Genomic DNA, 14,822 nt, shown 5'->3' on the forward strand with positions numbered 1-14,822 from the left:
CTGATGCTTTGGAGAATAGCTTGACTCCCTCTTCTTTGGGGCAGCCCCTGAGATATTGGAAGACTGCTATCATGTCACAGAGGATCTCCTGCTCGAGCAGGGGGGTTGGGCTAGAAGACCTCCAAGGTCCCTTCCAAGCCGATTATTCTATGTTCTAAGAGGAGAGCACCAAATAATAAAGAGATAATTTAAAAATAACGCTAGTGGCTCCCATGTAGATTTTTGACAATGCCTTCCCTACACAAACACACACACAGAGAGACATAACAATTATGACATGGGGTCAAGAAGAATGGCCAGAACAGCCTGGCGCGGAAGACGCTACTCAACTTACAGCGATAAGGTGCCAAAATGTCATTAAAGAAAACATTGGCTTCCTCTCGCTTATATAACACACAAGGAGGAAGTCGGACTATGCTGCAAGCGCCATGACGGATCCGGTTGTCAGCGAGTCTGAAGGCTGCGGGAGAAATCTGCAAGGTCCACCCCAAGCTAACGTTAACCCTTTGACCTACACCATAAGCAATGTTCTGGAGAAGTTTATCCTCCAAAGACGATCGGGGAAACGGCGACCTACACTCTCAAAGGTTTGCAATTGGGGACGTTTTGAGAAATGAAGGGTTTCTTGTTTCATTTACAGTAGTGGCCAAAATTGTGGAAACCTTTTGGGGGGAAAAAAAAAAAAGCTTCTGCCGATCAGGCAAGTCAGCTGGGATCGTCAGAGACTTTAAAAAAAAAAAAGCTTCTGCCGATCAGGTAAGTCAGCTGGGATCGTCAGAGGCTTTTAAAAAAAAAAGCTTCTGCCGATCAGGTAAGTCAGCTGGGATCGTCAGAGGCTTTTAAAAAAAAAAGCTTCTGCCGATCAGGTAAGTCAGCTGGGATCGCCAGAGGCTTTTAAAAAAAAAAAGCTTCTGCCGATCAGATAAGTCAGCTGGGATCGTCAGAGGCTTTTTAAAAAAAAAAGCTTCTGCCGATCAGGTAAGTCAGCTGGGATCGTCAGAGACTTTAAAAAAAAAAAAGCTTCTGCCGATCAGGTAAGTCAGCTGGGATCGTCAGAGGCTTTTAAAAAAAAAAAGCTTCTGCCGATCAGGTAAGTCAGCTGGGATCGTCAGAGGCTTTTAAAAAAAAAAGCTTCTGCCGATCAGGTAAGTCAGCTGGGATCGTCAGAGGCTTTTAAAAAAAAAAGCTTCTGCCGATCAGGTAAGTCAGCTGGGATCGCCAGAGGCTTTTAAAAAAAAAAAGCTTCTGCCGATCAGATAAGTCAGCTGGGATCGTCAGAGGCTTTTTAAAAAAAAAGCTTCTGCCGATCAGGTAAGTCAGCTAGGATCGCCAGAGGCTTTAAAAAAAAAAGCTTCTGCCGATCAGGTAAGTCAGCTGGGATCGTCAGAGGCCTTAAAAAAAAAAAAGCTTCTGCCGATCAGGTAAGTCAGCTGGGATCGTCAGAGACTTTTTAAAAAAAAGCTTCTGCCGATCAGGTAAGTCAGCTGGGATCGTCAGAGGCTTTTTTTTAAAAAAAGCTTCTGCCGATCAGGTAAGTCAGCTGGGATCGTCAGAGGCTTTTAAAAAAAAAAGCTTCTGCCGATCAGGTAAGTCAGCTGGGATCGTCAGAGGCTTTTAAAAAAAAAAACAACCTTCTGCCGATCAGGCAAGTCAGCTGGGATTGTCAGAGACTTAAAAAAAAAAAAAAAAAAGCTTCTGCCGATCAGGTAAGTCAGCTGGGATCGTCAGAGGCTTTAAAAAAAAAAAAGCTTCTGCCGATCAGGCAAGTCAGCTGGGATCGTCAGAGGCTTTAAAGAGGTTGTAGAAAAAATGGTTTTAAAAGTTAAAAAAAAAAAGTTGGCCATGCCCACTCAGTCATATTACCCCCCCCCCCCACCAAGCCACGTCCACAGAACCAGTAGTAACAAATTTTACATTTCACCACTGGCGTGCACGCGAGCAAAGCACATGCGTGGAAATCCGGACGCATGAGTGGAAGGAAGGAGCATGAGCAAACCAGGAGCAGGCACGAAGCGAGCGTGACCGCACTGCAAACCAGTAGTAAAATAATCCAAAACCTACTGCTGCTTATGACCACTGCAGCATCCCCAGGGTCACGTGATCCAAATTCAGACACTTTGCAACTGACATGTACTTATGACGATTGAACTGTCCCGCGGCCACGCGATTCCCTTTTGCGAACTTCTGACCAGCAATGTCAAGGGGGAAGCTGGATTCGCTTAACAAACGTGGCAACGAGAAAGGTGGTACAATGGGGCAAAACTCACTTAACACGTGTCTCGCTTAGCGACGTAAATTCTAGGCTCCGTTTTGGTCGTACGTCGAGGACTACCTGTATTGTAGATAAGTGATTCTCCATCCCGGGAATAATAAAACAGCCTGAACTAGACAAACTCGATTTTATTGTTGGTGTTTTTGTATTAGATGGTTTTGATTGTTTTTTAAGTAAACTATAGGTCGTCCTTGATTTATGACCGCAGTGGAGGCCGAAAATTTATGTTGCTAAGTGAGACATTTGTTAAGCGAGTTTTGCCCCATTTTACACCCTTTTCTTACCATTATGTTACCATTAATAGTAACTTAACCGTTAGGAACTGATTTCCTAACTTAACAACATTACCAGTTGTTAAGTTAGGAACCCGGTCATTAAGTGGCTTTCCCCGTTGACTTTGCTTGTCAGGAGGTCGCAAAAGGGGATCACATTTCCCTGGGACAATGCAACCGTCGTAAATACGAGCCAGTTGCCAAGCGTCCAAATTTTGATCACATGGGCTTGTAAGTGTGAAAAACTGTCGTAAGTCCCTTTTTTTTCAGTTCCGTTGTAACTTTGAACTAAACGAACTGTTGTAAGTCGAGGATTCCCTGCCCTTTCTCGGAGCACATTTTGGAAAGGACAGAATAATAGAATATTTCCTTTTAAAAATAAAAAAAATAAATGGAACAGGGTTATTTCGTAATGATTCTTGAAAGTTACTCCTGGAATCTAACTTTGGAGAATATCTATTTTTATTTTTCAGTTGGTATCTATGGGCTTGGTGGAAGATTTTTCACAGGTTGTGTTATCCGCTAAAATCAAGGACAGGAAAGCAAGCTTTTGATTGTGCCAATAATCTTGGAATTTCACATTGTTCCCTGTTGCAAAGCTTTTTCGCCGACTGGGCGGTGCTGTTTTGTGTCAGAATAAATCAACCCAACGGCTCGTGATTCAAATAATCCGTGAGCCACTTCCACTAAGTAGCAGCTGATGAGAACATCTGTTTGCTTTGGGCTGGAGGATAAAATCTTAAGAACCTTTGGAAAGTTTTCCACCGAGTGTAGGAAAAAGAAAGAGCTTTTTCTCTGTCTCTGTGATGGTGCCAGATTCATAAAAGTTTGCAACTACAGTAGTGGCCAAAATTGTGGAAACCTTTTGGGAAAAGGTATATTTTCTAAAACTAGCTAATAACCAGGGGTGAAATCCAGCAGGTTCTGACAGGTTCTGGAGAACCGGTAGTGGAAATTTTGAGTAGTTCGGAGAACCGGCAAATACCACCTCTGACTGGCCCCAGAGTGGGGGAGGGAATGGGGATTTTGCAGTATCCTTCCCCTGGAGTGGGGTGGGAATGGAGATTTTGCAGTATCCTTCCCCTGCCATGCCCAACAAGCCACGCCCACAGAACCGGTAGTAAAATAAATTGGATTTCACCACTGCTAATAACGCCACTTTTTTGGGGAGTAGTACCATATAATTATATATCAATGGAAAGATAATTTAATCAAGAATGTAATGCAATAACTTTTATGAAGGATTTGCTATTAGAATAGCAGTTACAATGTAAAGAAGAAAAGTGAAACGTGTAGAAAAAAGAGACAAAAATGATCACCATAGAAAAAACAAGATATACAAAAATTATCACCACGTCAGTTAATACTTAGTTGAGTAACCTTTAGCATGAATGATGGCCTTACAACGTCTTCCCATGGAGTGAACCAAGTCTTTGAGTTCTGCAGCTGTTATCATATGAAACCAAGATTGAATGATGGCTTCTATTAACTGGGTTTTATTGCTGGGTGGCTTCTGACTAACCAGTTTCTTTAGTCGGCTCCATAGATTTTCCATTGGGTGAAGGTCTGGGCTATTCCCAGGCCATTCCAGCAGTGGAATAGGATTCTCTTGAAACTCCAAAAAAAAAAAGTGGTGTTATTAGCCATCAAACCTCAAAAATACACTTTTCCCAAAAGGTTTCCACAATTTTGGCCACTGCTGTACAGTTTTTCCTGCAGTTTTTATCCAGGAAACTACAGCCCTGGTTTTGATAAGATGCAATACACCGATTGTCCTTGACTTACGACCGCAAGGGACCCCAAAATTTCAATGGCTAAGCGAGGCAGCTGCTCAGTGAGTTCTGCCCCGTTTTACGACCTTTCGTGCCACTGTTGTTAAGTGAATCGCTGCAGTGGTTAAGTCAGAAACATAGTTGTGTTAAATGAATCCGGTTTCCCCATCGACTTTGCTCGCCAGGTCGTCACAAAAGGGGATCATGTGACCCAGGGCAGAATGCAACAGCCATGAATACATGTCAGTTTCCAAGCCTCTGAATTTTGATCACGTGACCACGGGGATGCTGCAATGGTCCTAAAGGTGAAAAATGCAACACTTTTTCCAGCGCTGTTGTAACGTTGAGCGGTCACTCAAAATTAATAGTTGTAACTCAAAGACGATCTACATATATCAGGGCTGTCAAACTCACGGCTCGCGAGCTGGATGCGTCACATGCTGGCTCCACCCCCGCCCAGTATAGCGAAGGGGGAGGAAATGTCCCGATACGTCACATGAGGACGCCGTGACGACATGCATTTGACACCCCTGACATGTAAGAAAGGAAAAGAGGGCCTTGGTAGTACAGTGGTTTAATGCACCCTGTTATTAACACAGCTGCCTGCAATTTCTGCAGGTTCGAATCTCGCCAGGCTCAAGGTTGACTCAGCCTTCCATCCTTTCTAAGGTAGGTAAATTGAGGACCCAGATTATGGGGGCAATAAGCTGACTTTGTATAAATATACAAAAGGATGAAGGCTATTGCTTAGCGCATTGTAAGCCGCCCTGAGTCTCCGGAGAAGGGCGGCATATAAATCAAATTTAAATAAATTAAAAAAAAAATGGCAACTAGCATAGCATTTGTCCGTGAAAAAAAAAAGAATCTCTGACACATAAAACTCTATCCTTATTTTTGTCGTCGTGGTATTCATTAATCACCCATGTTTCATTCATGCATTGTGTGCAAGTTCCATTTTTTTTTAAAAAAAAAAAAGGGATGTGAAATCTTCCCCCAAAAAAATGTTCTAAAGAAGATCCTTTTAAGCAAAATTAAGCTGTCACTAAGTGGATTTATGAAGGGGCTGCGTTCTCTTTATAGGCCGTTAAAATCAGGTTTGACATGTAGTTTAACACTCTTAGCACAGTAGGGTTTAATCAGATAAGGATTGTAAAAAATAATAATAATAATAAGGGTAAAATTACTTTTCCTAGAATTGTCATCGATTTCAGTCAAATCTGTTCAAACCAGAGTTTACAGGTTGAGCGGCTTTCAGAAGTTTATCAACCCCGTGCAATTACGTCGAATTCTTTCTCTCGTTAAAGGAATGTGGTCGCTATTACTGCTTTCAAAATAATTATATTTTATTGCATAAGAATAAATCAATTGCGCCATTGTGCCGCTGAAGGCAGAATTTCAAATAAAAGAATCAGGTAACCAATTTGCAGTTAAATTTGGGTGCAATCCAGTCCTTGGAATATTTCCTTGAGAGTATAGATAGTCCTTGACTTACAACAGTTCATTTAGTGACCATTCGGAGTTACAGAGGCAGAGAAAAAAGTGACTTATGACTATTGTTCACACTTACGACCACTTTGCAGCCTCCTCGTGGTCGCATGATCAAATTTCGGATGCTTGACGGCTGACTCATATTTATGACGGTTGCCGAATCCCGGGGCCGCACGATCCTCCTTCTGACAAGCAATGGGGAAGTCAGATTCACTTAACAACCGTGTGACTCAGTTCCCAACTGCAGTGATTCACTTAACAACTGTGGCAAGGCAGGTCATAAAACGGTGCAAAATTCACTCAACCAATGTTTCACTTAGCAGCAGAAATTTTACGGTTTCATTGGGGTTGTAAGTCGAGATCTACCTGTAATCTACCATGTTCAATGACTTGGATTGTTTCCAAGTCAAAATGCATTTTTTAAAGAAACACTTCAAAGCTTGCACGGAACAATGCTATCTACAAAGTTTATTTTTGTCAAGCGTTTAAGAGATTGTCGTTATACATCGCAACAACAGAATTCCACCGGCCCAATCAAGTGTTTCCTGACCTAGCCTACAAAGAACAGGCGAACTTTCCCTCAATCAGATTATTAAAAATTCTGTATTTTGTTAGAATCACAACACTTCTTTCTCCTACTGTCCTGGCCACTTTTTACAGAGGCACGATGGAGAGCGTTTTAACAAACTGCATCACTGTCTGGTTTGGTGGCCACATCGCCTCAGATAGAAAGTCCCTACAGAGAGTGGTGAGGACAGCGGAGAAGATCATAGGAAGCTCGCTTCCCTTTATTCAGGATACTGCTTATATGCGCTATGTGCTTAGCGCTCAAAGCCTTGTTAGAGACCCCACGCACCCACTTCATGGTCTGTGAAAGGGAAGAGATTTCGAAGTATTTCGAGCAGGACTAGCCGGTTCTGTAACAGCCTTGTTCCTTACGCCATCCGTCTGGTAAACTTGCAAGATTCGTTTTTCTCGCCATGTACATGTATAATTAGACTATGTTGTTTCTTGTAATCTTGTTTCTCTGTGTCATATAATATATGTTGGTATATACATAATTTTGTATGTATGTATGTATGTATGTATGTATGTATGTATGTATGTATATATGTATTTATTTATTTATTTTGTCATATTTATGTAGTTGGCGGTGAAATTGGAGGTGGTGACTTTTTGAAGAGCTGTATGCAATGAAATTTTTTAATGTATGCCAATTGGTGTACATTCAAAGTGACAATAAAGTTATTCTATTCTATTCTATTCTATTCTATTCTATTCTATTCTATTCTATTCTATTCTATTCTATTCTATTCATCAGATATATTCTCATTGTGCCCAGAGAGAGAAATATCTGCCTCTTCCTAGGATCCAACTCACAGCCTCCTGACTGACATTTAATTTAATCAATTTAATTTAATTTAATTTAATTTAATTTTTTAATTTAATTTAATTTAATTTAATTTATTTAAAATTGATCTTAAAGTTTCCAAGTTTGAGAAACACCAGTCTAGATTTAGCAATTGTTGTCCGTTGTGTGCTAAATGGCGGTCAACTTCACACTTTCTGCTAAGACACGATGATCTTGGTTTAATCTCGGCTTAGCAGGATATACGAACCCCAGGTTCAGTATGAAGTCATTCATTGCTTCCAGGTTGTGCGGATCTAGCCGGTTCTGATTCATTTAACAACCGATGCGAAACAAACCATAAACTGAACACAAAGGCGATAACAGAGCAAGAGATCTCCCGAAAGTCACACCCACTAACTCAGGAAGGTTCCCATTATTATCACGGCCTGCAAACATTTCGCAAAACGTGTCTAGGGCTGGGGAAGAAAAATTCAAAAAAAAAAAAAAAAAAAGGCCACAGTTTTCCCAGCTAGAGAGAAAGCTGGCCTCCACTTTCTCTCTGATAATCGTGTTTACTTTGACAAAAGGACTGATTTGCAGGGGGGGAAATCACCTTGCAGTTTTAAAGGAAACCTTTGATAGCTCGGCGGCTGCTGCTGCATATGTAAGCTATCCTGGAGCACACTATGTGCAATAGGATTAGGATCAGGATCAGGATCAGGATCAGGATTAGGATTAGGATTAGGATTAGAAGAATCAGAATCAGAATCAGAATCAGAATCAGAATCAGAATCAGAATCAGAATCGAACGGAACGGAACGGAACAGAACAGAACAGAACAGAACAGAACAGAACAGAACAATAGAATGGAATGGAACAGAATGGAATGGAACGAAGGAATGGAATAGAATGGGACGGGATGGGACGGGACGGGACAGGACAGGACAGGACAGGACAGGACAGGACAGGACTGGAGTAGAGTAGAGTAGAGTAGAGTAGAGTAGAGTAGAGTAGAGTAGAGTAGAGTAGAGTAGAGTAGAATAATAGAACAGAACAGAACAGAACAGAACAGGAATAGAAAATAAGAATAGAGTAGAATAGAATAACAGAACAGAACAGAACAGAATAGGACAGTGATGGCTAACCTTTTCCGGACTGAGTGCCCAAAGCACATCCAAATCCCCAAAATGCAATGCGCGTGTGCCTCCCCGGGCATGCGCACACAGGCCCCTCCTGCACACACCCCACCCCCATGCAAGACCAGCTCGCCAGCGAGAGGCATGCACGCAGAGCTGAACCGGGGTGACGTCTCGTGTACCATCAGAGACGGCACTGCGTGGAAGGGACCTTGGAGGTCTTCTAGTCCAACCCCCTGCTTAGGGAGGAAACCGTATTTCAGACAAACGGTTGTCCAATCTCTTCTTAAAAACTTCCAGTGTTATTGCATCCTTCTGAAGGCAAATATTTAAGCTAGCCAGCCATTTGGAGCAGAAAGCGACAGCCACATCTGAATGTCAGTACATACAGGTAGTCCTTGACTTACAACAATTCACTTAGTGACTCTTCAAAGTTACTACGGTATTGAAAAAAAGCGACTTATGACTTATTTTTCACAATTATGACCATAACAGCACCTCGGTGGTCACGTGACCAAAATTCAGACGCTTGGAAACCGACTCATATTTATGACGGTAGCACTGTCCTGGGGTCACGGGATCCCCTTTTCTGACTTTCGGTCAATCAAAGTCAACAACGAAGCCAGATTCATTTAAAAACTGTGTGACTAACTTAATGACGGCAATGTTTCCCTTAACCACTGGGTCAGAGCTCCCCTTCACAACTGTCTTGCTTAGTGACAGAAATTTTAGGCTCAAATGTGGTCGTAAGCCGAGGCCCAGCTCTCCTCCATCGAGAAAGCAACCCCCTATTGCCTGGACACCGTCGTGGAAAATATTAAATTGAAAATGGATACAGCAATAGAGAGAGATGAAAGAGGAGTAGAGAGTAGAGAGATGGAAGAGAAAGGGAGAAGAGAGAGGGATGGAAGAGAGGGGAGGAAGGAAGAGAGGGGAAATTAGAGGAGGAGAGATGGCCAGACAGGGAGGAAGAAAGGAGGAGAAGGAGAAAGGAAGGGGAAGTAGAGAAGAGGAGGAGAGGAGGGAAAAAGAAAGTAAGAAGGAAAGAAGAGAGAGAGAGATGGCAGGATTGAGAAGAAAGATTGCTGTACAACAAAAAAGATGAAATGGAAGAAAGGCAACCCCGAACATATATAAATATACTAAGATAAAGAATGAATGGTTAAAAAAACAAAAGAGAATAAATATGAATAAGCGGGAAAACTAGAATTTGAGGGCGAATGAAGATGCTGTTTATATAAGTAAGCAAAGAAATATTGAGATATGATTTTTTTTTAAAAAAAAAGGGAAAAAAGAAAATTGTGGCAAAAATTGTAATTGAGTAAAATGTATTTGAATTTGATAAATTGTATGAGGCATGGCCAATACTCTGTTTAAAAAAAGATGTGGACGAATGTGGGGGGCGGAAAAAACCCCAATAAAACTTTAAAAAAAAAAGAGAGAGAGAGAGAGAGAAAGCAACTCCTAGTTTAATTAATTAGCTACTTTCTTCCTGGAAACGAGAAAAGTTAATTTCCATGCTGGATGAAGCTGGCTCGCTCACTCTGGCTCCAGCAGAATTCGGAAAAAAACCGAGCTTATCACAAATCACAACTCAGTGCACCGACTGACACAACACACACATCCGAAGCTTCGCAGCAATTCTCACCCTGGAATGACTCACCCCTGAAATTGGTTTTTCCCTCCAACCAGATTTTTGACTTTGATAACTCCGATAATCACATCGTAAAGCGGTGACAAGCGGATTGTGTCCGAGTGGGGCCTTTAGCAGCCTATCGTACCGCACAAACACAAAACGCACAAACCCTTTGCAAAGCCCCTCTCCTAAACTGACACCTCCAGGTTGCAATTCTGGAGACTAAAACAATTGGAAAAGATTGAAGGAATATTTTTCTTTTAAATTAATTTTTTTAATTATTATTTTTTTTTTACATTATTTTAATCCTGCCAGAGCAGGATTCTTCAAAGCCAAAGTTGTAAATGCTCCAGCACTGGAAGTTTTTAAGAAGAGATTGGACAGCCATTTCAGCCAGTCTGAAATGGTATATAAAGCAAGGGTGAAATGCTCCCGGTTCGGACCGGATCGCCCGATCTGGTAGCGATGGGGGCGGGTGGTTCGGAGAACTGGTAGCAAAAATCCCTGCGCCCCCCACACCATGACCAGCTGATCCCCACAATCATCAGAGGCTTTTTTTTTTTACTTTTAAAAGCATTTTTTCTACAACCACTTCTGACGAAAAAATGCTTTTAAAAGTTTTTTTAAAAAGCCTCTGATGATCACGTGGCTCAGCTGGGCTCGTCAGAGGCTTTTCAAAGCATTTTTTTTTCTGCAACCTCTTAGGCCGAAGAGGCTGTAGAAAAAAACAAATGCCTTTAAAAGCCTCTCTGACATCCCAGCTGAGTTGCCTGATCGTCAGAGGCTTTTCAAGGCATTAGAAAAAATGCTTTGAAAAGTTTAAAAAAAAAAAAAGTTGGCCACGCCCACCCAGTCACATGACCACCACCACCACCACCAAGCCACGCCCACAGAACCGGTAGTAACAAATTTTACATTTCACCCCCGATATAAGGCCTCCTGCCTGAATAGAGGGGGTTGGACTAGAAGACCTCCAAGGTCCCTTCCAACTCTGCGGGGCCTATCTTTAAATCTCCCTGTGGATCCCTCCAAGGCTGGTTTAAAAGCTGGGAGAGAAGAAAAAGGACGTGTTTTGGAAGAGAAGAGATTCTCTTTTTAAGAGAGCTTCTTTCAGGGGAGTGAAAAATCTGAGGTTTGTTCCCACGTCACAATATTATGAATGATGGCTTGGTTACTTAGATGGGGGGGGGGGCGGGGAATCCATCCTCTACATGTAGTCCTTGACTTACGACCACAATTGAGCCCAACATTGGTGGTCTTTCAACTCTAACCCTCGGACCAAGTTCATAGAAACATAGGGCTGGAAGGGACCTTGGAGGTCATCTAGTCCAACCCCCCGCCCAAGCAGGAGACCCTACACCGTTTCTGACAGATGGCAGTCCAATCTCTTCTTGGAAAGCCTCCAGTGTTGGAGCACCCACAAATTCTGGTGGCAAGATGTTCCCCTGATTAATTGTTCTGTCAGGAAATTTCTCCTTGTTTCTAGGTTGAATCTCTCCTTGATCGGTTTTCATCCATCGTTCCTCGTCTCGGCCTTCGGATGCTTTGGAGAATAGGTTGTCCTCCTCCTCCTCTCTGGGGCAGCCCCTCAAGCTCAGAGGACACCAAGGACCCCATAATCTTCCTCCTCCTCTTCCTCCTCCTCCTCCTCCTCCTCATCATCTCTGCAAACTCCACTCCCTTCTAGCACTGATGGTGTTACCTAGTTGGGTCATGAAACGTCTGCAAGAAACCACCAAGCTCAGAGGATCCCAGAGTTCTCCTCTTCCTCTTCCTCCTCCTTGCAAACCCCTCTCCCTCTAGCACTGATGGTGTTACTTAGTTGGCTATTGAAATGTCCACAAGAAAAGCACTAAGCCCAGAGAGCACCAAGGACCCCACAATCCTCCTCCTCCCCCTCTTCCTCCTCCTCTCCTTTCTCCTCCTCTTCCTCCTCCTCCTCCTTGCAAACCCCTCTTCCTTCTAGCACTGATGGTGTTACTTAGTTGGCTAATAAAACTTCTGCAAGAAAACAACCAAGCTCAGAGAGTATCAAGGACCCCTACAGTAGTCCTCCTCTTCCTCCTCTTCCTCCTCCTCCTCCTCTTCTCTCTTCTCCTCCTCCTCTTCCTCCTCCTCTTCCTCCTCTTCTCTCTTCTCCTGCTCCTCCTCTTCCTCCTCTTCCTCCTCCTCTTCCTCCTCTTCTCTCTTCTCCTCCTCCTCCTCTTCCTCCTCTTCCTCCTCTTCTCCCTTCTCCTCCTCCTCCTCTTCCTCCTCTTCCTCCTCCTCCTCTTCCTCCTCTTCTCTCTTCTCCTCCTCTTCCTCCTCTTCTCTCTTCTCCTCCTCCTCCTCTTCCTCCTCTTCCTCCTCTTCTCTCTTCTCCTCCTCCTCTTCCTCCTCCTCTTCCTCCTCTTCTCTCTTCTCCTCCTCCTCCTCCTCCTCTTCCTCCTCTTCCTCCTCTTCTCTCTTCTCCTCCTCCTCTTCCTCCTCCTCTTCCTCCTCTTCTCTCTTCTCCTCCTCCTCCTCCTCCTCTTCCTCCTCTCTTCTCCTCCTCCTCCTCTTCCCCCTCCTCTTCTCTCTTCTCCTCTTCCTCCTCTTCCTCCTCCTCTTCCTCCTCTTCTCTCTTCTCCTCCTCCTCCTCTTCCTCCTCCTCTTCCGCCTCTTCTCTCTTCTCCTCCTCCTCCTCTTCCTCCTCTTCTCTCTTCTCCTCCTCTTCCTCCTCTTCTCTCTTCTCCTCCTCCTCCTCTTCCTCCTCCTCCTCCTTGCAAACCCCTCTCCCTTCTAGCACTGATGGTGTTGCTTAGTTGGCTAATAAAACATCTGCAAGAAAACCACCAAGCCCAGAGAGCAGGAAATTTCCAGGAAATCTGTCCTTCGTTCTTAGGCTGGCTGGATCTCTCTTGAAGGATCTCCTACCCCTTGCTTGCTTCTTGTCCTGCCCTCCTCTTCTGTCTAAGCCCCCCCTCTCCCCCTCCCCCAAACAGGCATCCATCGAGAAGGACCCAGAGTCGAGGGAGGGAGGGGCGGCTCCCCCCCCCCACCTGCCTCCCATCTGGACCAGGTGGGGGAGCACAGACCAGAGCCCAACAGCCTGCGGAACTTCCTGCCAGGCCAAGCCACCTCCGGCACAAAGTCAGAACACATGGCATCCACTTTTGCAGGGACCTCCACCACAAAGTCAGCCTGAGTTTGACACCCGGAACCCCCCTTGGGCTCCTGGTGGGGTGGGGGGTGTTGAAGGGACGGGAAGCCCAATTGGGGGCTCTGATCTGGGCACCCCAACTTTCCCTTTTTTTTCCCCCCCCTCCCCCGCGCGCACGTGGAGGGGGGACGCTGTCAAAAGCCGGAGCTAAGCCGAGCGCTGTCAGAACGGCAGAGGATGGCGGGAGGGTCCCTAAGAGAGAAGAAGGAGAAGAGCATCGGAAGGGACCATTAGAGGTCTTCTAGTCCAACCCTCGACTCAACCAGGAGACACCCCCCACCCACTCCCCTTATACACTCTTCCGGACCTGGTCTTATATATAAAAATTTTAAAAACCCTCCAAGGTTGGGGAGCATTCCCCACGATTTCTAGAGGCAAGTCGTTCCACCGGGCGAACTGTCCAGCGGAGCAGCTGGAAGGGAGGGAAGGGAAGGGAAGGGAAGGGAAGGGGAGTCTTGCAACGTTGCCTTCCCCAGCCTCGTTTAGCGACCTGTTGTTTTGACAGCTCTTGTTTCCTGTACGGGGCACTTTTTTCTCTCTCTCTCTCCTTCCCCCAACTTCCCCGCTCTTTCTTTTCTTGCAAGCCCGAGAAGCGAAAGCGAGCGGAGGATCGGGCACCAACGCCGCCCCCCACCCCCACCCCAGCGCCTCACCTACCCCAAGGTGCTGATGAAGCCGTTGACCGAGCCCTCGGCGTAAAGCGAGACCACATCGCCGATGTAGAGAAAGCTGGACATTTTATCAGACATGCTGGCTCATTTTTTTTCTTCTTCGTCTTCTTCCTCTTCTTCTCCTCCTCCTTCTCCTCTTCCCCCCCACCCACCCAAAGGGGCTCCAGGTAAGGCAGGACAGGTGAGAGATGCGCCAGCTGGGCTTTTTGCCGGCTGCCAAAAAAACCCGTCCGCTTTGCAAATCCTATTCCGGACTCCCTTTTAATCCGAAGTCACTCCGGTTCCACCTTCTGTCCTTTCCCCTTGGCCGACCCTTTTTTTGCGATCCTCTCCGCGGCCTTGGCTCAGTGGCCGGAGGGTTGGGGAGGGGAGTGAGGGGGGGCTTGTCTCTGTCCAGCCCGGTCGGGGTCCGGGGTCTCCTTCCTTCCCTCCCTCCCTTGGATGGTGCCACAGTTTCCTCCGCAGACAAACTGAAAGTCTTCTACAAGCGACTTTCCCCATTGAAGCTGCTGGAGGGAGGGGCTTTCCTGCCCTCCCCCACCCCACCCCCCCTCTCTCTCTAGGCCCGCCCCGACCAATCGCAGGCGTCGGAAGGGAAGTGGGGGCGGCCCCACGAGAGATCGAGGAAGAAGGCAGGATGCGGGCGGGGAGGGGGGGCGGAGGGGAGGGGAGGTCTCCTCCTGCTGGGTGGGGAGGGAAGGGGGGACGATGAGAGTCTTATTTTTCTGGACTTGCGTTCCAGGTTTCTGCACACACACACACACACACACACACACACACACACACCTCTTTGCATTGGCCAATCCATAATTCTCGATATTAATAAATTGATTCCGTTGGCCAACCCATCATTCTTGTTACCTTAATAGATTGATTCCATTGGCCAACCCATAATTCTCGATACCTCAACATATTGATTCATTGGCCAACCCATAATTCTCGATACCTTAATAGATTGATTCGTTGGTCAACCCATAATTCGTGATACCTTAATATAATTATTGATACCTTAATATATTGATTCATTGGCCAACCCATAATTC

General features: G+C 45.2%; 1 protein-coding gene across 1 annotated transcript in view; it reads right to left on the reverse strand.

The window, feature by feature from the left end:
- ITPR2 (inositol 1,4,5-trisphosphate receptor type 2) overlaps nucleotides 1–13,965 on the reverse strand; it is a 169,853-nt gene extending 155,888 nt beyond the window's left edge. The window contains 1 exon segment of the mRNA XM_070947456.1: nucleotides 13,766–13,965. Coding sequence (XP_070803557.1) covers nucleotides 13,766–13,857 — 92 coding nt within the window. The 5' untranslated portion in view covers nucleotides 13,858–13,965.
- Between the last annotated feature and the right edge of the window lie 857 nt (nucleotides 13,966–14,822).

This window comes from Pituophis catenifer, unplaced genomic scaffold, assembly GCF_029215685.1.
Source record: "Pituophis catenifer annectens isolate HBS135680 unplaced genomic scaffold, rPitCat1.0.hap2 SCAF_7, whole genome shotgun sequence".
Lineage (NCBI taxonomy): Eukaryota > Metazoa > Chordata > Lepidosauria > Squamata > Colubridae > Pituophis > Pituophis catenifer.